Below are 27,498 nucleotides of genomic sequence, written 5' to 3' on the forward strand. Positions count from 1 at the left end.
AGGATTACCAGGACCATCTTACAGATACTGGGAAACAGAGACGTTATTTGCTAGTAAAGACAAAGCCGGGTAAACAAATGCTGTAGTACCTTTGGCTACTATGTCATGAACCCACAGAGCCATTATCCACTACGACTCCATGTTATGTGTTTGCATCTTAAACACATACACACACACACACACACACACACACACACACACTTTGCTGGACCAAATATGTATGACAAATATTTGGCCCCCCAAAATCACCTTCTGGTACCTCCTTGAGTTATATATAAATTTACCTAGTCACACCTGAAGATGCACTTATTCCTCTGCTTGATGCATATTTCTAATAGCTTGAAGTACCAGAACTAAACAGTGGCTGATGAACTTGCCATCAGCCTGTGGATTTGAGATTAGCTCTGATCTCCTGAGCACACATTCTTTGTCTCATCATGCTGCACCACCCTGTCTCTGCCCTGGTTTTCTGGGCAAAGTAAGGATGAAGGACACCGAGCACCTGGACCATTCTACTGCCTCATTCCAACAAAGGAAAATAGAACCTGGTCCAGAAATGTCATTTGCAAATGTTAGGTTTCTTTCAGTCCTGATTCACTACTGTCATAAACATCTGCTCGTCACTATAAGGAAAAGTAAGCTAGAAGCTGTCTGAGCTTACCATTGAAACCAAAAGTTTGATATTTTGGACTGCACAATATGTCATTAGGTTGTATTTTGTGCCTCAGTTGCTATAACTGAAAATAGCCATAACACTCCTTGCTACCCGATTTCAGAGTTTTTCTCAAGCACAAAAATAATATTAATTAAGCTCTTTCAGTTCCTTGGTTTAAATGTTTACATAGGCTATCAACATGAAGTAAGATTTGTTTTAGGGGCAAAGAATGTCATTCACATAGTCTGATAGTTAGCATTTGTCTTTTGTCAAATACTATCCCCAAGATATTTCCATCTCAAAATAGATACAGACCAAGCTAATCTCCTTAATAGGAATAACCAACAAGAAAAAGCATACACTAACATTTTATGAATGCTTCCATTCCTAAAACTAATCAATGTTAAAGTACGGTCAAATACTTTGCTCGATGTTATTGGCACGTGAATAGTATTGCCTTCCTGCTAAGAAACAAAACTGAAGTAAACTTATTAAACTCATCACGTTTGTTTCATTAGTGGCCATCAGTGACCTGTAATCAGGCACAGTTCATTAGTGGAATTAACATACAGACTTCAATGTGTTTTTCTTTTCTGCTGTCAACATTAACCAACGTTCATTGTTGAATTTGCATTTGGCCTAAGAAACATATCTTCTCTGAGTTAGAATACAGACCCTGTTGGTTGGCTATAGTTTGATGGACAGCAAGGGTAGGTGGGGTTCCTGCCCTCAGTGTACTTAGTGTTTCCTGTTGGCTCTAAATACACTGTCCTAACTCATAGACACAGACAATACAGAGGGTAAGGGAGGTGGGGGGTGGGAGATGAGGGTAAGGGGGATCAAATATATGGTGGTGGAAGGAGAACTGACTCCGGGTGGTGAACACACAATGGGATTTATAGATGATGTAATGCAGAATTGTACACCTGAAATCTATGTAATTTTACTAACAATTGTCACCCCGATAAATTAAAAAAAAAGTAATAAAATAAAATAAAAATCAATACACTGTCCTGTCTATATAAAGATGGTGACCCTGCATTGAAATGCACGTGGCGCTGACTAGCCCTGTGAGGGATTCTACAACACCTTCTCTTCCTATTTTAGAATTCTTCCTCCATCACTGCATCCTAGCCCGTGCATTGGACCCCAGCTGTAGAGTTCAGGGTGGTTTCACAGTCCACGGTCAGCAAGGTCTCAAAGGGGTCATTTCCTCATTTCTTTTACTCAAGCACTACATTCCTTACGGCCTCCAGGAAACAATATCTGTCCATGAGAGACTGAATTATAGGCCAAGGTTGAGTTTTAACTCTTGACTCTCCTGATTTCTGTTCCAGTGAATCTTTTTTAACTTACTTTGATCTACAGCCATTAACATTTCTCCTCAAATTTGATGCAATTTGGTATTTATTGCTTGCATTCCAAAAGAAGGTATAGATTTAAATGATTTGGCATCAAGAATATGATCTTTGAAACCCAATATTTGCAGCAGTGGTAGAGGAGCTGTGAGGCTTTGGAAAGAGATGGAAAGAACAGAGCCACAATCAGCTTCCTCTATTGGTAGGTGAGACAAAAGTCCACAGAGGAAAACGGCATGAGATTTAAATTGAAAATTTGTGTCATTTGAAAACTTATGAATAAGAATAAAAAGGCTTTTTGTGATTAAAAGAAAATGACTGGCCAACCTAATGGATTCAAGAGAGTAATATTTAATAGATGGGTTTGGAAAAAGAATTTTACATCCCTGCAGGAAACTCTTTCTTTCCTCCCCCACTTCACTGCTATCATGTTAGTAAGGCAGGGACAGCATGACTTTTACAGGAGAGTAAAGTTCTGTCATCTGATATGCACAGAGCCTCACAGGGGCATCCCATCAGGATGAAAAGTGGGCTGGGAATGATTCCATATCTCGTTGATTAGTCATGAAAGTTGGAGGTAGGTATACTTGTTAAGCCAAAGGAATTTTAATTATAGCTTGATCTTTATGGTTATCTATTGATTTGTATTAATGTGCACCTCTAAATCTTCTAATTTGTATGTAGGTCTCAAAAAAAAAAAAGGAAAACGGCAAAAGGGATATTGGTAGTAGTGCAACATTGAGGGGTCTAAGGAACAGAGCAGATTCAGGCACTATGTAGCCGCCATTATATAGTAATCGCCAAGGTCAAGAAAAAACTGTTTAAACTTCTCCACTCTGGAACTACACACTGTAAACAGGAATTTTTATTCTGATTCCAAACCTAAGCTGTAGCCTTACACACAGAAATCCCCAGCGCTCTGCCTTTTCAATGACCTCATTATTCCGTTAGTGGTTTTGCCTCACCTGAATATGTCTTAGATGCTAAGAAAGGGATGAGGATGTAATGTTTGATACTTTGGGATTCCTTTAACTCTCCCTTCTCTTTTGTAACATATTTGCATGATATGTGTGGTAGGCTATATAACAGCCCCTGAAAGATATTCATATCCTAATTTGTGAAACTTATGGATAATATTACCTTACCTAGTAAAGGGGACTTTGCAGATGTAGTCAAGTTAAAGATTTTGAGATGGGGAGACTATCCTTGACTATTCAGGTGGGCCCAATGTTATCACAGGGTCCTTATAAGGGGACCAAAGTGAGAAAGAGATGTGAAGACAAAAGCAGAAGTTGGAGAGATGTGCTTTGAAGATGGAGGAAGGAGCCACCAGCTAAGAAATGCAAGTGGTCTCTAGAAGCAGGAAAAGGGAAGAAAATGAATCTCTACCCAGCAGCCTCCAGAAGGAACACTGCCCTGCCGACATCTTGATTTTAGACTTCTGATTTCTGGACTGTGAGAGCATAAATCTGTGTTGTTTTAAGACACTAACTTTGTAGTAGCTGGTTGCATCAGCAATAGGAAACTACTACAGTGCGAAATGGCCAGATTTGCTTCTTAAGGATACTTGCTGTATCCTCTTTTAAATCATGTCATGTTTTTAAAATGGGACCACAGAAGGTCCTGAAGCCAGCAGGAAACATCTGGTGGAATCTGGAGTCCTCAGGCAAGTATGCACTTGGCTTCTCTCTTAAGGAATGATCCTGTGCTCTTATGGACTAAGAGATCCAACCCTTCTGACTTCCAGGAGATTGCTTTTGGAAACTGAAACCTTAAACTTCTTCCTTGAAAATGAAAGATAAGCCACTATTGAGCAGGAAGTTAGACCGTGAACTTTCTAACACCCACTCTCGATTTGAGTCTCTTCACAGTAATTCGTTTATTTTCTCTTTATTAAAACTGATCATATATGTTTTCTATCAAGATGAAAACCCTCTGGAATCAGACTTAAGATTTCTTCCAAGCATTTCCAGTCTTTTCAGTGAATGCAAAGATTCCATAATGCAGAAGTACTTGTGCATGCATATTGAGGTAGGAACTGGAGTGGTAGAGAATCGAAAGGTTTCTTTCCATCAGATGCCTCAGAGGAATCTGCTGCTGCTTCTTGAGCTGACAGAGAAGTATTAGGTTGGTGCAAAAGTAATTACGGTTTAAAAGGTTAAAAATAATTGCAAAAACTGCAATTACTTTTGCACCAACCTAATAGCACTCATTAAAGCCATTTTATTTATACACAGTTGATTTTTCAACAAGCTTGTTGCTCTGGTCTTAGCCAAATATACTAACAACAAAATCTCAATAACATAAAAACTAAGTTTCAAGTGGAAACTAATTTCAAAGAGACAGTAAAGAGGGTGCTGTATTAGCATCTGTTCTTCAGGAAAAAGCTCGCTGCTTTTCTTACGTAAGAGTTCTGTTAAACCAAATGGGCCTTCCAGTAGATACAAACTTATCATGAAGAGCACAGTGCTTGGAATTTCCTGCAGCTGAGTCCCTGCAGGGGCAGCCTCCTGGAAGACGGTAATTATCGATACAGAAAACTCCTTGTTAATAATACTAGTCGTGTACAGCTGCCTTTATACTTACACCTGATAGATTAAAAAAAAAACAACTTCTTTATAAGAGTATATCAAAAGGCAAATTAGTCATATTTAAACTGTTAGTTTTTATGTGCATATTCAACTACCATTGAAACCTATATACCAAATTTGACCTTTTCATGATCCTTCATGAATGGGGCGGAGTCCCCTCCCATGTCGAAGGGGCTTGGGATCCTCTGCGTGTCACTCCCTTGCCTCACTGCTGTGCCCCTGCTTTCTCACCCCTCAGTCTTCTATCTTCACTTTCCAACCTGACTTGACTGTTAGAGTCTAGACAACGGTCAAGAATTCTAAAAGCCCTCACCTTATGGCTTCCTCTGAGGATTTCAGAGCTTAATGAATGGTCCCAATTCTTAGAAAGAAGAGCCAAATTTTTTCATGACTGCCGTGAAAGGAAATTACACAATATTTCTTCAGGGGCCTTTACAAGTAGTTGCTGCACAGTGCAAATTGGAAAAACAGGACAGATTTCTCATGAGGGCTGGACCAGATGGCCTGGGCGGCTGCTCTCAGAGTCTTCCCTAGCTGTCAATTCCAAGAAAAAAAAAAAATCACTGCTGAGCTTTTGTTTGGGTTTCCAATCTGAGTAACTGAAAATCAACCTGCAATGAGGATTTTTAAAAGTATTTTGCTTCTGAGCTCTAGGAGCAAGATGTCAAAGTAATCTCTAAAATCATGAAGAAGAGCAAAGTATGCTCAACACTGAATACCCCAATGAGCATTTCTTATCCAGGACTGACTTGTAGCCCTTTCAGGTGGTCTGTGCTCACAATTTTGCAGCGCTTTCTAAGACACCAGTTCTTTACAAATTGTGATGCTAATTACACTATCATCTGGAAATTAATTTATGTCCAGCTTCAGAACATGTACAAGGAGAGGGCTCCTGTGGGGACCCTTTGGGGTCCTCACGACTCTTCAGGTCTGGCTGAAGCTGGTCTGGCTCTCTCGGTGCATGTCATGGCTTTGCTTCTTCTAAAGAGAAAAGCTCGAACTGCAACCTGTGCATATGTATAGAAGGGAATTGGCCCTTCTAGAAGCACTGCATGCCCTGTGCTTCTTTCCTGTATTGAAAAAGGGAACATAACCAAGAAGTTGCAAGGTAGAAACTAAAGGAGTGCAATGAATCCTACTCATGGAGTCAGGAGACCTGAGATTGGCCTTAATCGTCCCATCGGCAGCCCAAGAAACTCTCACCAAAGAACTGGCCGTTCTGTATAAAATAATGTGACTGAACTAGATGTCATCTAAAGTTTCCTCACTGCTAACCTCTATGGCTCAGTCATTTCCAGTGACCACATAGGATTAATCATTCTCAATAGTAAAATGGAAATTTGACTTTTGCCTTAAATTTCTCAGTCTCTATCACTTTATTCCCAATTCTCAAAAAAGTGGAAAACTGTTGACAGTGATGTTTTTTAAGCATACAACGTGATTAATTTGCAACATCGAATCATTTTTTATTATGTCTAAAAACTATCAGAATGGCTTTGAAATTCTTGCAGGAAAAGTATGAATTGATGAATTCTGTGAATTCAGTTCTCATAAAGAGGTTTTTCTCTCCTACAAGGAGCTTTGAAGAATACTCAGAGAAACCAAGAGTTCTATATTTTGATCAGATTCACTGGACCCAAACTTCATACTGCTCAGGAATCAATATACTAATCAATATATAATGCTGGACTATAAATTGGGTGAAATAAATTTGAAGAACCAGTGAAATTTATTAATCTGATTTTCCTTTTGAATTTAATGTTATTTTTTTCCCTCCTTCTCTCAGAACATTTCTCAAATTATCACAAGTTGAAATGTTTGGAGAACATTTTTTAAAAGGATATCTATAAAGATGAGTGCACTTCTAAAGGGGGTCATTGAGTGGACTTGAGATTAAGGATTCTATCTGTAACAACCCTATTGAAGAGTGCAGCTAGAAGATGAGCTGTTTCTGAAAACACTTTGGATGGATTCCTTCACTTGAACACGCGTGCGTACAGACACACACACACACACACACACACACACACACACACACACTTCCAGAGCCATGAAATGACGTTTGCCTAACAACTTCCGGGAGGCTCCCTCTCCTCCTACCATTTTCTCACCATCCCATGAATGTCAGACTTCTGACTGGTGCCTTGCAGAGGTGGAATAAACTCTATGAGATTGAATCAGCAACTAATTTTCAGGAAGGTTTCTCCACCTCCCCATTCTCAGCATTTTGCTCTGAAGAAGAGAGTGAAAGCCCACACCCATAGGCGTCAGTGGGAATGACAAATGTATTCTTTACCAAAAAAAAGGCATTTTAAATAACAAGCTGCTCTCTTCTCTGGACTAAAGTCAAATATTTCTATTTGAAACATAGCCACAGAGTTGGCTCTTCTCCTCTTCCTCCACTTCAGCCCACTTATTTCCTCCCACTTTTCCCCGTATGGAGGCTCTCTCACACACACACACACACACACTCACACACACACTCACATACACTTGGTGCCTTTTACGTAATCAGCTGACAAGATTGATTTCACTTCTATTGCTTTGATTCAAAATCTGCCCACCATTCGTGGGAGGTAAAGAACAGTGGATGAGATGTGTACTTTAATAAAAAGGCTGGGAAAGGAATGCATGGGAAAAGCATCTGGTCTGAGTCTTTTCTATGGAATGTTGCTTCTATACAGGAAAATAGAGAGTGCTATAAAATTCAACACAAAGTCTCTTGTTTCAAACTTACAACTCTAAAATTTGTATTTGGACCAACTTCCAGATTAAGCCTCTCTTAACAGAACTTTGTAATCAGAGACCCTGATCAAAAATTCATAATGGTTCCACCAATGTTGATGTTTACTTTGTGTCTAAATTGCTTACCCTGACCTCCAGGGTGCCATAATCTGACCCCTCTTTACCTCTACAAGATGCTCTCTCACCACTTCCCTGCACGAGCCCTCTGCCCTATTCCATTGTTTCTCACCACTCCATGCAGTCTTTGAGACATGCTACATCCCCTGCTGTAGTTGGCTGTCCTTCTCCTCTCTGCTCTTCTTCGTATTTTTCCTTCCTCAATACCAAGCTCCACTGCCCTTCCTCATGAAACTTATCCCTGACTCCTACAGCCCTTGGTGAATGAGGTCTTCTCCAACTACAGCAACCGTTCTTTGTTGTACTTAACATATGCAGCCATTTTGTGTAGAAAACTAGCCCAATTAAACTATAATCACTCAAGAGAGGACTCTCACTCTCTGTATCTCCAACAATTAACAGAATGTCCCACGTGTGTCGTCATTTCTCAAGCAGTTATTGAGTAGCTATTATGTGCCAGGTGCCAAGTTTAGGCTCTGGTTTACAGAGATGAATAAAATCTAGACCTCGTGCTGCTCATGGACTAATGGGGAAGACACAGATGCAACGAGATAATAGCAACACTATGCAATCAATCATTTCCATGATTGCGTAATAGAAGTAAGAACCAGATGCAGTGAAGGCATTAAGAGCAAATATTTAATGCTATATGGGAGGGAGACAAGAACAGTTTCACAGAGAAGATTATGCTAGAGTTGGGTCTTGGAGGAGGCGTACCTAGGAGTTCACCTGACTGACCAAGAGGGGTAGGAGAATTCCAGAGCAGAAGGACCAGCATGGAAAATGACACAGAGACATTAAAAATAACAACAAAAAAAACCCAAGAAGGTTCAGGGTATCATGAACAACCTTCTCTCGAGTAGGTACTTCTCATAAAGCATGAGGTTGGAGGTAAGATGAGAAAACAAAGAGTAGTGACTGAAAAGCATAATGGAAGCCAGACCATGAAGGACCTCAGGTACCATATTAGGTAGTTTGGATTTTATCTCCTGAGCTACTGAATAGCATTGAAAGAACTTGGAAATAATGTTATAATCTGACAGTACCAATTACATGCTAAAAATAATGATTACGACAAACTGATTGTCCTTCAATGGATGGTTAAAAAAACAACAACTGTGGAACATCCATAGCATAGAACACTACTCAGCAATAAAAAGAAATGAATTATTGATACACGCAACAATTTGGATGGGCCTCAAGAGAATTACGCTAAGTGAAAAAAGCCAGTCCCAAAATATTTTAAAAAAACAAACCTATGATTCCATTTATATAATGTTCTTGAAACCACAGAATTATAGAGATGGATCATAGATTAGTGGTTGCCAAAGATTAAGGATTGGGGAGGAAGTACATGGATGTGGCTCTAAGGGGTCGTTTGAGGGAGCCTTGTGGTAATGGAACAATTCTGCTTCTTCACGGCGATGGTAGTTACACAAAGTCTTACATGTGATAAAATTGCATAGACATATAAACTTACACACATATGAATATATACACAACGAGTAAAGTCTAAATAGATTCTATGGATTGTATCAACATCAATTTATTCGTGTTGATGTTGTGCTAGAGTTATGCAAGATGTTATCACTGGAAAAAACTGGATTAAGGGTAAACAAAAATTCCCTGTATGTGTGCATGTGTGTGTGTATGTGTGAATTCCTGAATATATAATTATTTCAAAAAAATTTTAAATGATGACAATAATGATAACGGTTAGCCTAAAAAAACTGGAAAAAGAGAAGTTTTTAGTGGAATTAAAGATTATTGCTCAGACAATATTTCTTCTTGTAAAGAATTCTCTTAAGAATTTCAAAGCTTGTTTTATGTAACTATACAGCACAAGGTTACGTTGACATGGATGTATATGTTACAGATAAAATTTTTCTCAATGAAATTGAGTCCATCAATATTGAAATAATTCTATAGTTAAAGTAACAATTTTAGAATGGGGGTGGGGGGTAGCTTATTGGTACAAATGTGCTCAATTCTGAATGACAAAAGCATTCTAAAAAGTTATTAAAAAAATAAACAAATAGATTAATAACACCTGACCAACCAAACAAGCAAAAACAACCAAACAAATCTGACTTAACTTCTGTTCTAAGTGATTTGGTTTTCTTAGGATGAAGGGTTCACGTATGTATCTACATCTATCATATCTACATTTATCATGTATATGGTTGAAGATGGTACATCAAACTCTAACATAGTGTGATGAACTCTGAGATTAAAAACATATGTAAAAATAACATAAACTCTCATGCATTAAAAAAGCACAAGTATAAAAACTAGAAGAAACAAAATAGTCCTATGTTATTTACATTCAGGATAGTCCCCAGGTTAAACGTTAAGTGAAATCTTGTTCTCTTGGGCTGACAGTATCATTTAAGTAGCAAATTGTCCTAGTGGATTTTTTCATCCTCAGCCTTGAAACAACAGCAAATTTTATGCAAGAGTCTTGCACAGTGGTAGTGTGGATCTAACAGAGGCTTTGAGCATTTTATTCTTGCAGAATTTATATGCTTCACACAAGTGTATATTAATTTTTTCTAAAATCCCATGTTCATGAGTTTTTGATTTATGAATGGTAATCATAGACTATGATATGAGTTACGCTTTAAAAATCATAAGGCATTATATCAGTAGAAGGCATTCTACTACTTTACCAGGGTTATAAGTACGTCCTCAATGGCCAAGTAGCACCTTACAGCAGAATTGGAACCTGAAAGAAGTCCTTGTGATGGCAAAAACAGGTGGTAGATATGGGCACACTTACTCATGCCTCAAGATGTAACCATAATCCTGGAACTGAGGACAACATGGCAGCCTCAAAATGGATAAACCAAGAAGGCCCAGACATGACTCTCTCTCCCCAAAATATAGCCTTTATAAGAAAATGTCTCACCATAGATTATTATTTGTTCGTTTTCTTATTCATGGTCTGTTTCCCCAAACTGAATGTAAGCCCCCAACCTTGCCTGGGTTCTACATCTTTGTGTACCCAGTTCTAGTAGAGTTCCTGGTGCAGAATAGATGCTCAGTAAATATTTGTTGACTAACTGAATACCTCTTCACTCTATAACACTGCTTGTAACAATATTTGAGTGGTAGACACTTTTCAAATTCTGATGAAAGCTATGAACACTCTCTTCAGAAAAAAACGTGCACAAAAAGATAATGATCTTGATTTCCTATAGAGTTCACGGATCCAGATTAAGCTATGCCTACGGAAATCATTTTTTAGGATGAGACTATTATTTTAAACACAATTAGCCACTGACTTTCTATTCTAGTTCCTTCAGGTATTCTCCTGGTCATTTACGTAAGCTAATTACCTCCCCAACTCTATAGCATTATTTTTTATGTTTTGCTATTTATCATTGATCAATAGTCATACATGCACATTAAATTTTAGTGACATCAATTTCAAAGAAAAGGATAATTAAGCTAATAAAAATACTTCTATTATTTTTGATAAAGTGTATAATTCGTCTCTCTCTCCACCTACCTCTCTTTGTCTCTCTTTCTCTCTCCAACACTAAGAAGTCTTAATGTACACTTGGCATAATCTCGTAATCTCTTTCCTAAAGGTCACCCTGAGTGGAATTTGAAAAAGAGAGGGGTTAAGTCACAAACACAAAACCACCTGCCTGATATAGATGGAAGGGTTCAGAATAAGAGGGAGAGTAGAGGTAAGGTATCTTGTCCAGTCACCATAAACAGCAAATCGTACAATTGAATTCAAAGTGTACAGAAGACCACCTATGGCTAACGTTTTGTAGAAAAGAGCTGTCCTTAGTTACCAGTGATGAAACACGCCCAAGTGAATCTTGCCCACTGAGCTTTCGGCAAGGGGAGACAATTATCATCCCATCTGAGCTCAGCTGTAAGTTACCAGCAAACTCTTAATGGAAATCTCCTGCTTTCTAAAAGCCTTCACTAGACCAAATTCTTCCAGTATAATGATCCACAAGCAACTATGAAACTCTGCCACAATAAATGAAGGGTGTTCTTTTTTATTTCTTCTGGTTTACAAAAAGAAAGTTCATGGTGCTGCTAAAGTGCCAAAGGCCACAATCCAAATCACCTTTGTGATGTGCTTTACCCTGAGTGTCCTATTCCTAGGGCCCTGCCAAGGAAGGCAGAGAGCAGTTCATCTCCATCTCAGCACCTGAACTGCGTCCACAGGGCAGGGGTTGGGTGTGTGCCACAGAAGCAGCAATAGAAGATGCCAATGCACTCAATACTGCAGTCTCAGTTAGCAAACTGTCATTGTGGGGCCCTACTCTCCTTCATGAAAATATTGGGAAAAGCAGAGAGACACAGCAGACACTTCAAAGAGGTGGCTGGAGTCAGACTGCTTGCATGGTACTGAGGTTGGGGCAAAGAGCTTTAGCTATGGTTTTTAACGCTAGGACATCCCCCACTCACAGCTTTCTTTCTTAATGGCTCAAAAATACATCAAAACAACAGTGCTTGGAGTTTTTTCAATGAGAAGCTGTCCTGTAACTCTGCAAAGAAACTTTTCAAGGACAAGTTTTCTAGAAATTGTTTTAAATGCTTATTTCAAAAGCCCCACATGGGAAATGGTCTTAGGTGCGAATTGTTTTAATTGCATTAAGTTCTTTCTATTCTAAAATCTGGTTCCTAGGAAAGATGCTGGATATTTAAATGTAAACCGTTGACAAAATCCTATCTGCAAATTAAAGTAACCAAAGCCTTCGGAAGATACATCATTAGCTTTTCTCCTCTACATCTGCAAACACTTTTAGAGATTAGAAGCATAATAGTTTAAAAGAAATAAAGTTAGAAAGGCTTGGTACAAAGCAGACATAATGAGGAGGCAGGAGTCACATAATTGAATAATGAAATTTTCTACTTATCAAATTTAAGTCATTCCCTGTTAAAGACAGCATCAACTATTACCAGGAAGATTTCCAACTATGGAAAACAACATAGAGGAAGAGGGAGCTTAAAATTTTATACGGAAAATAGTTGTATTACAACAATGGACTTTTTCTCCATGTTTCACACCATGGCCCAGATTTATTTCGAGCAGTAATTTAGATTTAAATATGTCAGTGTTCAATCTAAGTTGCCATTTGGTGGGTGGAGGGTTCTTCCTGCAACAAAACTTCCTCAAAGGCTTGCATAGCATTTGTTACCATGGTGTTTCAAAAGATAAATAAGAATGCAGTATTAGATGGGAAACTATTTTTAATAGTGTAATCACAGAAACTACAGTCTGTACCATAAAATAGGACAATCACATTTGCTGTTGAAAAACTACCCTGATCTCAATACCAGTTTCCAGCAGTGTATTATTCTCCGCAGACTGGAATTCATACAGCTTCTAAGGTGTTCCTAATACTTTAGAATGCACAAAATAGGCCACATTAAAAAACAAAATAAAAAAATCCCACACACACACACACACAACACAACACAACCACCTTGGGTTTTCCACCCTGCTAAAGAGCTATTTTAGAGACACCTGAGAATTCTAAATTAAGCAACCCACAGATGAGTAAGTCACTTTTCAAAACCGGTGAACTGTCTCCACTGTACCTATACAGAACACGGAAACCCTGGGCAGAGGGAATCGTACATCCATACCTATATTTCATGCCAGTCTGCTTTGCGGTGGACTCTTTGAGAGAAATGTGATGCTGAGGGGTGAACGTCCCCAGGCTGCGTGCGATGATTGCGACCGTGCGGAATTTGGCCCGGGCTGCGTTCACCACATTGGGGGCGGTGGAGCTCTGCTTGCTCAGAAGTCGGTCCTCACCATTCCGACTCTTCAAATTGTGCTCTGTGCAGGCTATGGAGACTTGCATTGCTTCCCCGGGCAGCACACGGTCCCTCTCAGAACCCCAAAACACAGGCAGTCACGAGAGGTTGAGCAGTTGGGAGGGTTTCTGCTAGCCTTGTAACCCCTCCTTGGCGCACCCCCTTTCCTGGGATGCCGTCAGAGGAGTCCTCGCGGCAGACTTCAGAGCCGGGAAAGTGGCTGCGGTGCAGGACAGAGCCCCGGGCACCGAGAGAAGTAAACAGCCAGCCCTGAAGTTGTCACAGCAGCTGGAGCGCGGATCAGGCTAGCAAGTCTTCCCGGGCAGTGACCTCGGCTGATTAAACAGCCAAATCCATGTAGTCGGGAGGCTTTTGCAGATGCCTAGGGCTGATCATTCGTGGTGACTACACACAGCCCTGCAGGAAGCCCATCCGCCGTGTCTGAATGCGGGCTCGCCTCTGGGCGATGGCTCAAATCCACGCAGGCATGCCGCAAGATGCGCCGCCAGCACCCTCCGGACCTCAGGCAGGATGCTCAACTGGCACGCGGAGCATCGCACGAAGCCGCTACACGCAAGCCCGGCCCCGGGGACCGGTGGTCCTCATCCGCTCAGCCTGTCAGCTCCCTCCCTGCCCCTCTCTGGGAGGTCCTGGGGGCTCCTCAAGACCCCTCCCCATTCATTTTCAGGCAAAAGCCTTGGTCGCTGAGCCCACAGGGACACGGGTTTGTAGCTGCAGGAGAAGCAGGCAGTGAGTTCCCTTAAAGAGCTCCTTGTCTTTGTGTGCAGCGGGAAGGCACGGATCACTTTCACACACCCTTGCTGTAACAGAATCTGGAGGGCTGCTCATGAAGGGGGACTCTGCTCAGACTCAGACCAAATCCTGCTGCAGCACAACAGTTGGAACAGGGGGAGGGTGGCGTGGGGGTGTTTCTGCCACCGAACCTGCCAGGGAATTAACACGTGATTACTCTGTGACTGGCTGGCTTGCTAAAACAGCCTAAAGTCCCTATTATTAGCCTTGCCAGGGTTCATTTACCCTTTGCACATTATTTCTTAAGCAGATAAGTTTGAAGTTTCCTGAAAAGCCACAGTGCAGACTTTTTGGAGTCAAGACAGCTAACTTGCTGCGGGCTCTATTTTGGCTCCCAAAGGCTGGCCAAGGATGGGCGAGGAGGCAGCAGTCCAGCACCACCCAAAAAGGGGCTGCACTAAGTGAGCAGAGGTCCACATCACCATCCAGAAAGGTCCAGGCCAGTGGCCGGAAGCATGTACACTGCCTGCTGGTCCTCTACGGCCAGCTGGTGAGGATAAGCACTGTCCCCAGATCAGTGGTGGGCAGCAAGATGTGAGGTGGGAACATTGCCTGGATCAGTGTCAAGTGAAAAGCAACTGCTCAATAAACGTGGTTGAATCAAACCAAGTATCAATTGGCCAATAACAATTTATTTCTCTGTTTGAAATGCATGAAGCCAGAATCCTTCTACGATGAATGTACACTAAAATCGTGGCTTCTGCAAAATCAGTTTTCTGTTTCCAGACACCACTGTCAAGCAAAAAGAAACAGAGCTGAAACCAACAATATTTATGAGCACCATCTCTGTACTAGGCAATAGAGAGAAATGTGGCAGAAAAAAAGGGAGCAGTGTTCCTTTCCTCAAGGAACTAGCAATCTGGGTGAGAAGTACAAAGCATGCCGTCTTCAATGGGCTAATTGACAATGTCAGGGTCACATTAGTTAGAGTGAGTTATACAGACACCGAGTCTACCAGGGCTTAGCAGGGGAATGATTACAGGAAGCTGGAGAAAGTTCCTCATTTATTAATTCCCCACACTTCTCCTAAGACCCTATTAGGTACCTGGGTTTGTTGTTGCTGGGTGACAAAGGTGACTTAGACAAAGGCTGCACCTCTAGGAGCTCATGGATGTCCAGGCCACCCTCACAGAGGGAAGGGACTTTGCCTGGGGCATGAATTTGATTAGCAGGAAAGAAGGGAGTCTGTCATCCCAGAGGTTGGTGGATGTGGGGGGAACACACACTCTGTCTGTGTCTATGTAATAAAAAACATAAAACAAAATAAAAATAGCAGGTCTGACCACTTCTTCCCAGCCAAATTAAGGTGTAGAAATAAAATTGTTAAGTACAATCTGTGCCTATTTTCAGTTCTATTCCAGATATGAATCTTAACATTTTATAACCTGCAGAAGAGGTTTAAAGCATATTGTGGAATTTCCTCTTTTACCCTCCATGCCCTTCCCACTCTTTACTTTAAAATATAAATAAACTGTCTAGTTTTCAGTGGTTGGGAAGTAACATTAGGATGGGGTGAGGGTTGTAGAAAGGGACAAATGAACCTAGGACGCCTTCTTTTTACCCTCAGCTCCAAGGCAGGAGTTCTTGAAGCGCATCTTTGTTCCCTGGAATAAACAGCAGTGGGCAGAGAGGAAGCAGATCATTAGAATGTTTATTTTTTCACACTAAGCTGCCTCATCGGAAATGATCAATGCGAATCAGGAAAAGAGTCAAATTGAGAAGAGGAAGAAGTGGGAGGAATCAGAAGGAACAGCTCCAAAAAGGGGGAAAAAATAAAGCAGCCTGGGAGGCAAGACGGAACCCAGCGATGACCACCACAGGGCCAGAGGGGTCAGGAGTCAGTGGCTAAGGGGGAGAAGGTGTGGAAGGTGGCTAAGGCCTGAGGTACAAGTGCTGCCAATGCTACAGGGAGGAGGGGGTGCTGAGGGTGCCAGGGATCTGGACACTGCTAGCTGAAGTGTCAGAACGAAGAGCAATGCCTGAAAACATGAGCAGCAGAGGGAATGGGTTATCAGAATAAAACATGCATAGCAGAGTGCCTCTGAGTCACCCTTTTATCCCCCACAAGACCAAGCAGAGTGCCTTGTGCATAGCAGGCCCTCACTCTATAAATAATTCAGAGAGGGAGACAGGGAAGCAAAGGAAGGAGGAGAGAGGAAGGGAGGATTATGGGCGTATGCCAAATTCTTAGAGAAACTTGTTTCCTTAAAAAAAAAAAAAAAAAAAGAAGAAGAGGAAGAAAAAAGAAAGAAAGAAAATCCTGCACATGCTACTTTCACACAGCTCGCTCCTTAAAAGGAGTGAATAAGTGCCCCACACTCACACCTGCACCTCCTGTGGAGGCAAGTGTTCCAGCCTTCAGTACACGCCTGCGAGAGAATCGAAGACCTGAGGCCAGAGCAGTGCTCACAGTGCGAGCCTCTTCCTTGCTGCCCACACTGCGCCTTTTCAGATCTGTCGCCACATGGGCTTTCTGACAACCAGCCAGCAGCTTGGTGACTTACCCAGCTGAGCTCACCCTGCCCGTCATTAATGGAGCAGTAGGTCTCAGGAGCCCGGAAATCGGATAATAGTTGGCTGTGAGGATGCTCATTCCTAATAAGTTCGTGCTAACAGGCCACATGCTAATGAAGCTGGGGAAATCAGATGTGGAATACGTATCTTTTCATGGTCACACAGTAGGATTTGGAGGAGTTCTCACTATTATTATTTCAGGTTCACAAAAGACCCACAAATGGTATAGATATCGATATAGACATACGCACAGATACAGATACAGGTGTGTATGTATACAGAGATATAAATATAGATAGAGGCATAGATATAGTTATGGGCCCCCCGAATCCATATGTAGAAGTCCTAATCCCCAGTAAGTATCTCAGAAGGTGACTGTATTGGAGATAGGGTCTTTAAAGAGGTCATTGAGGTAAAATGATGGGTGTCCTTATCAGAAGAGAAGATTAAGACAAAGCCACACACAGAGGGCAGGTCATGTGAGGACACAGGCAGAAGACGGCCATCTGCAAGCTAAGGAGAGGGGTCTCAGAAGAAATCAATCCTGCTGACACCTTGATCTGGGACTTCCCGCCTCCAGAATTCTGAAAAAATAAATGTCTCTTGTTTCAGCCACCCAATCTGTGGTATTTTGTTATAGCAGCCTTAACAAATTAATACAGATGTAGATATTGCTTGTTTTTATTTTAATTCTTATATTTTTGGTCAAGAGAAACTATGGAGCTCTCTCAGGAACGTGCTCATAAACGTCATTATTAGACCACGATGAATGTCACTATCAGGCCACTCTACACATCCTCAGCCAACACTACAAATGTGCTCCAAAGCCCAGATCCAAACACAACCCCTTTCCACAAAGGCATACAGGCTCTACATGGTGATGTTTGATTAAAAAAAAAAAAAATGTGGTTTTCAAGGCACTTCTAGTACTTTTCCTTGTTCTTAGTAATCTCCTTATTTTGCCAATTTGCCCTTTTAAGGGCTTGCTTTATATTGGGCATCCAGAACCAGAAACCTTGGAAGTGTCATGAGGTAGTAGAGACAGGCCTGCACCAGGAAGCAAAGGCCTGGGTTCCAAACCCGGATATGTCACTTTGCCTGTGACCTCAGGTGTCATTACAGCTCTCTGTGCCTCTTTTCTCTCACCTGAAATATGAGGGCGATACATATTTATGTCCAAGATCCTCTCTTGTTTTATACATTGCATGAGTTGTTTTTTCAGATTACAAGATTACAGAGCCAAATTACTACTTACCCTGAACTTTCGCCTTGGTCTCAGCTGATCTCTATTATTACCTGATCTTTGGAATTCTTTCCAAATAATGTCAAAGAGTCATCTCTGGCTCATGGTACAGAGCTGGTCACAACAGACCACAGGCTGCTTAACTTGCACCGTATCTTCTCATGGTCATCCTAGAGTCTTGATGGTAACAAGGAAGGACTCTAGTGTGGGGAGTGAGTTAGAGCTGGTGTGAATCCCAGCTCAGCTTTACCCCTTCTTTCCCATGTGTACTGAGCAGTATTCTCAACCTTCCTGTGCCTCAGCCTCCTGTGAGGAAAAAATGGTACAAGAACATGCTTGCCTGGATGTTGGTGGGAATTCCATGACACAGTGCTTGGCCCACCACAGCAGGGACATGGGCTAACCGCTAAGTGTCCATCTCAATTTAGTAAAGCAGGGCTGTGAGGAAGTCTTTCATTTCCTCTCACTCAAGCTCATAGGGAGACTTCAGCAATTACTAATAGCAGTAACACTTACACAGCACTTCCTATATCCTAGAAACTCCTAAGAACACCTTACATGTATTAACTCATTTTATCCTCATAAAATCAAATGAGGGGGGGTGCTACGTTATCAATTGCATCCTATAGATGAGGAAACATGTAACACAGAGGAGTCAAATAACTTACCCAAGGTAACACCGGCCAGAAGCTGCAGACCTGGGACTTACCTTGGTAAGGGACGGGGCGAGCGGGGGGAGGGAGGGTGACTGCCTTCCTAACCACTGTGCGTACTGCTCCTCACTGCAAGAACTTCCTTGTGAGAAGGGCTTTGAATATAATTTAATGAATATTCAATAATTTAATGAATATTCAATTATATTCATTCGATGAATACAATTTAAGAGAAGCCCTATTCTTATTATGAGGAAGGAAAATTCTATATTAAAAGTCTGAAAAATTCAGAACAATTAAATCATTCATTTTTGGTAGCTTTTGAATATGCCTTTTATCAACCTTTTTTTTAATACTTCATAATACTTTATTCCTATTGCTCAAGAAAAACTTTTTCTTCCAATTACCTGGAAAATGTTTGATTGATTCAATTTCTTATAAGTAAAGTCAGAATCAAATGCTTTTTGCTGAGTCCACTTAGAACCTATAGTTTATATTCCATTGGAAACCACAGTCAGCCAGGCCCACAAAACATTTAATTTTGCAGCCAGGAAAAATCGGATTCATTCAAAACACAAAAGAAGCTGCTAATATCCAAATAATTTTAAACATGCATGTGTGCAGATGGCAAGCCACTTTATGTGCTTATTATTTGTGATTAAAAGAGGAATTAATTGTTAGGGTGAGAGTTTGCTATTTATCAGAAATTCTTAACACGTGGGTTTGGAGAACAATTTATCATATTCTGACAAATTGAACCAGCCGTGAAAATTAGCACGGGCCCACATTTAGATAGGCATAGGTTTGGGGATAACAGAGAAAGTAAAATTGAGAGGTCAAATTGGAAATACTCAAGGCTCTGCTAAATAGAAGAATCTATCAGGTATCTACTCGTCTGCTCCCCTGGAAAAAAAGGTTCACCAGAGAACCCCTACCAGGAAATTCTGAGGACAGGCTCAATACAAGTATTCTTACATCACCAGCCACATGTCCAAAACCAAAACATAATTAAGGATGGTTAAGCTTTTCAATTAACATTTAAACTATACCCACAGCCACTGACAAATATTTCCTTAATTTGAAACTTCTGATACATCAGATATATCAGCAAGATTTCCAGTATGTATCTATCGCTTTATACATTTAAGGCAAGGTGCCACAGTACTGCAGGAAGCAGGTGCGGAAAAATAGGAAATTCACAATTCATATTATTTTGTTCAGGCCTCTTCATGGTAGGTAATTTCTCATAAACTTGTCTGGAACCTGGATATAGAGCTGGGAGAAAACAGGGACACATGGTCTATTTTTTTTTTTTTATAAATGCCATTAGTTCTTCCTCAACTTTTGATTGATTCAATTCCTTATAAGTAAAGTCAGAACCAAATACTTTTTGCTTTTTTTCACTCATGTACATACGTGAAAATATGAGGGGAATAAATTGGTTAAAGAATCCCCCAAATGTGTTCACATTCAGAATTTGATGCTTCTGGATGTTTTACTGTGAGTCATCAATGTCCACATCTGTCCACACTGTCCTCCCTTGTGCTGGTAACGTGGCATTTTTTTTTTTAAAGAAAACATGCTCAACAATTGTCTCTGGGATTTTTTCCCAAGCTGGTGACACCCCCTCTGAAAGTTGTGACGCACACCTGCAGTATTAACTACCACATCCTGAGGGACCCCAAGCCAACAGCAACTATCAATCATGTCACAGTTTCAGCAAAGGAGAAATATATGCTTCAAGGAATTGATGAACTGTGATGATTTCTCAGAGAGTATCTTATAAACTTTTATTTCATGACAATTTAAATCTAAAATACTGTGGAAGGAAGGGAGGGAGGAAGAGAAGAAGGGAGGCAGAGAGAGAGGGAGGGAGGGAGAAAAGGAGAGAGGAACAGAGTTTTGAGTACCCACTGTGTGCCAGGCATTGTATCAAAGGCTTTTACATCCATTATCTCATTCCAGAGCAAAGGGAGGTGGGGACATCAGCCTTTGTTCAACATCTAAATTAATTGGGCTCTCAACTGAGTACTCTATAGATGGAGTCAAATAAACATTCATCTTCACCTTTGCAAAACTGAGAAGTGAATCAGACTCTGGAGGAGCTTTTCACCTGAAGTCACCCTGGCCCGATGGGGTTGATAAAAAGAAGCAACCTGAAGGTATTTCCAAAAATACATTCATGGGTTAAAATTTAGTTGTTTCCGTTCAAATTTGTTGGTCTTAGGGTGAGAAAGCCATTATTATACATGTCACTCTACCTCATAATGTCTATTATATTTTTATAAAAGATGTCTTCTCTCATCTCTTTATTCTCTTCATTTTCAAAGGGGAGGAGTTATAAAAAGAGCAGATGTAAGATCTTATGAGATTTTTTTCCTCATTTAAGTCTTTCCCTTTGTAGGCTTTCGTTACATTTAAAACAAAATTCATTTGGAGGATATAAGGATCAAGCGCTCATCTTGTGCTCTATCAAGCACTGTGTTGTCAGAAGTTTTTACAATATACATGTATTACTCGTGTAAGTAAAATAAAATAAATTTAAGTTTTTTTAAATTATAAACTTATCACAGATTCTAAGAGGAAACAGTGATATGTGGAGGCAAGAAGGAAAAAAAATGTCACGCATTAATCCAGACTTTCAATGTTTAACATTTTTGTTAATATTTTCTTGGTTTTTGCGTTTTTCATTTTTCATGCATAGTTTACTGATTGTTGTTATTTTATATAGTTGACAACTTTTCAAGGTAGTTACCTCGGCTATAATTTTGTGTGTCTTCATGTGTCTTTTCATTTTCTCACATTATCCTTAAGACAGTTAGTTGTCATCACCATGCATTGATCACCACGTCAGTATGCACTTTTCATTGTTCAGTTGACAAGTTCTATACCCTGATGAGGCAAAAAAGTGGAGGACTCAGCCCCTCCTCATAGGGCTCCCTTCCTGTCTGGGGAGCGTGCAGACATTTATTGATGACCAGTTGCCTGCCCCATATGTCAGACAAGTGGTATAGCTGATACCCACTCTATAAGAAGAGGGGAAGACTCCTGGGGGTTAGGGCAGTTAGAGAAACTATGGTGGTATCAGAACAGAGCTGAGCTTTAGGGACAGAGAAGAACCCAGGCAAGGAAAGAGAATAGGGGAGGAAGGATACACCAGCAGAGGAAGCAGCTTTAGCAAAGGTAGCAGGCGGGTGTTGAGGGGCCCATTGGGAAATAATGAGCAAAGCACTTTGGATGGAACCCTATTTTAAAAGGATGTAGTTAGAAATGATGCAAGTGAACTGGAGTCCATTGCAAACAGTCTGGAATAAAAGTCTGGGTGAAGCCTCTCCTCCTTGGGAGAGCTGCAGGTTGAAGGAAGAAGGTCCATCAAGGATTTTGGTCCAGGGTGAGGAGTGTAAAGCAGTATTTTTGGAAGCTCCATCTGGAAGCCAATAGAATGGCCTGGAGGCATAAGAGAAGAGACTCAATGGAGGAAAACCAGCAGGAGACTGCTGGAATCAGCCAGCCATCAAGTAAAATCTGCTAATGGAAGAATGATGCTTCTTACTGCCAGTTCTAATAGAAAGATGATGGGGAAATGTTTGCAATGCACTGTGAGCTGAAAAAAACAATTCACAAAATAATATGTACAGTATGAGCCTATTTTGACAGAAGCAAAAATTATCTATCTCTGCAGAGAAACAAAAGGATATACATATACGCAAATATATTTCGTTATTGGGTATGTTTGACATACACAAATATCATTCATAGTTATTGGTAGGTGGTGGAACTAGGGGTAATTTTTATTTCTTTTATTTTGATAGTATATGATTTTCTGCTGCAAGTACATTTTACTTTCACATTATGAAACAACAACAAAAAATGATACCCAGAAAAATAGAAATAATGCTTGAAGGAATGAGGAGCCTGGGAGTGTACTTGTCATGGTGGGAAGACCAATGCCTTTTTTCTTTTTATTTCACAGCACCAGTACTGTGGGATACACATCACCAAGGCAACTCAGCTTACTTTTTAACAAAAAGTATCCGGAGCAATTATCCAGGATGTGACCAGTAAGCTTTGCTGACTGATGTCGAGAAGAATTTAGCAAATCAAATCACTGTTTATTTGTTTCTCTCTAGATCTGATATGGATTCCTGCTGGGGAGGCAGGCAAGAAGTAGTCTGGTCCACTAAGGATCGCAACAATTAAACATGGAATATTAAAAGAATTTTGGGTAATGACGACTACTCTGTCAACCCAAGACTGATTGACCCTCCCTAGAATTGACCTCTACTAAATGGAAGAGAACCGATATAAGTCCATAGTCAATCAAATTAATGAGAGCTGAGCTCCTTAGAAGAGAAGGATATGTCTCAGTCTATAACATGGCTATGCAGGGAGGTACTTTATAATTCCTGTTGACTGAATAAATGAATTTATATCGAACTCTGGGATAGTGCCAGAACTGGGTAGAAATCTAATCACTACGTTGAAATTTCTGAGACATCGCTAATAATTGTGGTTTGTCCCCAGTAGTCTGCATTCACCCTTTCCCCCTACCTCCTACTTGTTTTTTTTACAGAGTTCCATGGTGGTTAAATGAGAGAAGAAGGAAGAAGTGCAATATGGTATTTCTGTGTAGATGTTAGGAAATACTGGCAAAGGAGTAGTAAGAATGGGGAGGGGACTGAGAAAAGGAAAAGAATTTTAGCTAAAATCAAATGCAGGGAAAGATTTGAAGGGAGACAAAAAACTTGAACATAATCTGCTGACTGAACTCCATGGGGAAGCAGTTGGTCAATTTTGGGGAAAGTTCAATATGTTAGTTTCCTAGGGCTGTAGTCACAGATTATCTGGCTTCTCAGTGTCAGTTGCTACGTTCTGACACAGGAAGTTGAAGGAATCCAGTGGCCAACAGGTAGAGTTTAGGAACAACCCATATTTTATGTTTTAAATTAAACAAACAAACAAACAAACAAAAACTTGGTGGCTTAAAACAAGAGAAATGTATTCTTTCACAGTTCTGGAGGCCAGAAACCTGAAATCAAGGTGTCAGCATGGCGGTGTCCCCTCCAAAGGCTCTAAGAGACAATTCAGTCCTTGCCTCTTCCAGATTCTGGTGGCTCCCAGCATTCCTTGTGACTGTTTCAGTCCAACGTTTGACTCCACCTTCAAATGTGCTTGTCCTCCAGGTGTCTTATAAGGACACTTGTCATTGGGTAATCCAGGGCGATCGCATCTTAAGATCTATAACTTCATTTCATGTGCAAAGATACTTTTTCCAAATAAGGTCACATTCACAGGTTATAGGGATTAGGATGTTGACAGATCTTTTTTGGAGCTACCATTCAATGACTACAGTCGGTTTGGGGAAAGCATGGGTTACAGGGGAGGAGGTTGGGAGAAAGATGGGGAGAAGAGAAGGCAGGGGACTGGACTTGCTTTCCAATCTGACAAGAAAGCAAAAGTGAAGATACAACCAAACAGCCCAAGACAATATGGGGATGTAAACTCACCCAGAGCACAGGTTTGAACAACTCTCATCTGAAAGCGGTTTCTTTGATGGGGTGAGAAGAAAGAGAACAAGAAGAAGTCTCATAGGTCAAATAAGGGAAGGTGGGCTTGCCCATGCCCCACTCAGAGGCTCTTTGCCCAGGAACAATACTGGCTCAGGGACAGAGATCTCACATGAAAGGATCATCCATCACCACACCCATGGTGAGAATGGAAAGAACCACCAAATCAGAGGGCCTCCCTGGAAGGAACACAGGCCCAGAGGTGGTGAGACAATGGCACATGGACTACTTGGGAGGTAGAAGTAGCAATGACGCTAGTAGGATGGCAGTGAAACAAACAGAATGGAAGCTACGAGGCATGCAAGCTGTGGAGGGAATAACAAAGCAGTGACAAAACCTTAAGAAATAGCTGGTTTGTTATTAAATTTACCATTTTCCTGATCAAGAGTACCCCCAAGTTTTTGAATGAAACCTTCTTTTTTGGTAAATGCTTACCAAAATGCTGACTATCACGTCAGCAGAGGTAGTTTTTGGAATCATAACGTCCTGGGGTTCAGGATCAAGACTCAGTTGGAACTCGAGTTCCGAGAACAGAAGATTCCAGTCACAGGACTCATGATGAAGTCAAGGAGCAGGCAGTGACATTAAATCCAAAAGGAAGCTTGGAAACTGGGCAATTTAATACAGTTGTCAGGGGATCAATTCAACAAAATGAGATCAAAGTGGACCAGTCTCTAAAAAGAAAGGATAATCCGGAAAATATTCAACAAAATACTTTTCATTCCTAGTAATGATTTATAGGGAATGAAAAGTGTTTTGGTTTAATCATTAAAACATAACACATGGAGAAACTGGAACCCTCACGCATTGCTGATGAGAATATCACATGGTAACACCACTGTGGAAAATAGTTGGGTCATTTCTTAAAAAGCACAAATTTCTCATATGCCCAAGGAATTTCATTTCTAGGTATAAAAATACATGACTACATAAAGACATGTACATGAATTCTCATAACAGCACTATTCATAATAACTAAAACCAGAAAATTATCCAAATGTTCATCAACTGGTAAGTGGATAAACAAAATGTGTTATATTTATATATTTATGCAATTCTGTTCAGCAATTAAAAGAATGGAACATGGAACAACATAAATTATCCTCAAAAACATTATGCTAAGTGAAAGAAGCCAGACAAAAAGGCTATACGTTATATAATTTGATGTTTACGTATGACAGGTCTGGAGAAGCACATTTATACAGACAAAAAAGATCAGTGCTTTCCTGGGACTGAGAATGGGAACAGGGACTAACTACAAACAGGCATGGGGACATTTTTTGAGGTTATGGGAATGTTCTAAAACTGAATTTTGATTATGGTTGTACTATAAATTTACTAAAATCATTGAGTTACACGTTTATTTTGGGTGAATTTTATGATGTACAAATTATATCTCAATAAAGCTGTTAAAAACAAAACAAAATAAAACAAAACATGATTTTGCTGAAAGAAGGTATTTGTTTCTTTGTTTTTTAAGCCCCACACTTCCTCTTCTATGTCAGAAGCAAAACTGGAGGCCTGAACATAGAACTTACTATAAGTAGACAGAGATCAGAGGTCTGGGAAATCTCTGAGAAGACTCAAGATGGATCAGGAAGAATGATGAGTTTAGTTGCTGTGGGGTTCCCAGAAGAGTCTGTGCTTCCTCCATCACTGGGCTAAGAGTCTAGAAACCCTAACTAGGCTGAGACAGAGCCCGAGGCATCCCAAAGAAGTTCCACATTGGGCACAACACTGGGTCTGGGATGGCATGCGAGGATGACAGCAACAGCTGAGGGTGGTGTCTGAGGCAGCCTCCTGGAGTCACCCACATTGTGGAATGGGGCAACAAAACCACCAAGAACCATTAGGACCTCCAGGCACACAGTAGGTCACGGAGCACAAAGCTGGACACTGAGGCAGTGCAAGGTTTGCAATCGAAGATACTGGGTGCAGCAGAATCCCCAAGAACCAAGTGGGACACACAGGTACCAGGGGACAACTCAAAGGAGAGTAACAAGAACGTGAAGAATGGCATAAAGACCAGCTCTAATGGGGAGGTGGCACTTTGAACTAGCTAAACCTTTACCCAAAGCTCTTGCTTGGGAAGGGGATGTGTTACCTTATACAGCAATTTATGGGCAATTTCCTGCCCTTAGCAGAATTAGGGCTTTAGAACCAGATGAGGCCAGTCAATAAAAAGCTCCCTCTCTGACCATTGATGGCCATTTGCAGGATGTGGAAGGCTCCCAGTGAGCTGAGGGTTTAATGCTGCCACCTTTGACTTCAGACCTCCCAGGCTGACCTACTAGGAAGAACGTTCTATGTTCTCCAGAAACCAACTCTTCTGAGTTTAAGGGGACTCACTTTATCAGATTAGATTAGTCTCCCTGCCTGTCAGACGGTGACTCAGGTCTTCTTGAGGGTGTTTGAGCAGAAGGACAAGGTGCTCAAAGGTAATGGCTGAGGCCCTATCTTCTTATCACCAAAATCTTCTCACTTGGAGCCTCAGGCAAAAGCACTAGCTACAGGAGGTCCTTCCAGGGTGCTAAAATGGTTTGCTTTTGCAGTAGGCACAGTGAGTCATTAGATCCCAAGAGCTTTCTTTGGCTTATACCCCACATGTTTCTGGTTCATTTACAGATCAATTCACCCATTTGTAACTCTTTAAGTGACATTTTCAAGTGAGGTATCATTCTACAACAGACAGTTGGAAGCAGTCATTCCATTTCCCTGCTAGTCAGATTGCATTATCTGTGTAAACCAACCACTGTTGTGTTCGCCATGTAGAGGGGGATTAGCCATTCCACCGCTCACATCCTTATTAGGCCCCGTGCTCGTCCACTCAACAGCATGGCGCATTATTCAGAGCAATACGGTTGTTTGTTATAAAAGCTTTCATGTGGGGGAAGAGCAGAGAGGTTAGTTAGACACCTAATGTTTTTGGCTTGGGTTTTTTTCTTTTAATTGAGTAGGTGTGAGATATTTAATGTTACATGTAGGTAAATGAGAAAATATGTTCATTCCAGCAAATGATTGCCTGATTTTAATTTTCCTGTAATCATTCATAATTGTGAACTGTCTTCTGAAATTCAAAAGGCTGTCATGTGGAGGAGGGAAGACATTACAGAGTGTTGTTTTATAGGACAGAAGCAGGACCAAGGAGAACTGGCAGGAGCACCTGCTGAAAATGTGGGCTGTTCACCAACACAGCGGGCTGTGGAGACCTGGGAAGCTTGCTGTCACTGGAAGTCCTTAAATTGTGGCCACAGGACCAGATGTCAGTACATGATACAGAAAAGAGAGGATTTATTTCTCTGAATAGTAGTTGTGTTCGATGGGCTCTTTCAGGTGACAAGAAACTGAAATGAGTTTGTTCTTTTTGCACATCCAAGATGTCTTCTCCCTTCTGATAAGAGCATCCTATGTTTCAAGTGGGATAGACTCCCACTCCCAAGCTCCTGTGT

The 27,498-nt window shown here is 40.9% G+C and overlaps 1 protein-coding gene across 4 annotated transcripts in view; it reads right to left on the reverse strand.

Moving 5' to 3' along the window:
• KCNAB1 (potassium voltage-gated channel subfamily A regulatory beta subunit 1) overlaps positions 1-27,498 on the reverse strand; it is a 361,917-nt gene that overhangs the window by 220,656 nt on the left and 113,763 nt on the right. The window contains exon 1 of one of the 4 annotated variants that reach the window (XM_033123860.1): positions 13,086-14,216. The exons of the other annotated variants lie outside the window; for them this stretch is intronic. Coding sequence (XP_032979751.1) covers positions 13,086-13,306 — 221 coding nt within the window. The 5' untranslated portion in view covers positions 13,307-14,216. Of the gene's footprint in view, positions 1-13,085; positions 14,217-27,498 lie in introns of those variants that run through there. 4 annotated transcript variants of the gene reach the window in all.

Source organism: Rhinolophus ferrumequinum, chromosome 2 (assembly GCF_004115265.2).
Source record: "Rhinolophus ferrumequinum isolate MPI-CBG mRhiFer1 chromosome 2, mRhiFer1_v1.p, whole genome shotgun sequence".
NCBI lineage: Eukaryota > Metazoa > Chordata > Mammalia > Chiroptera > Rhinolophidae > Rhinolophus > Rhinolophus ferrumequinum.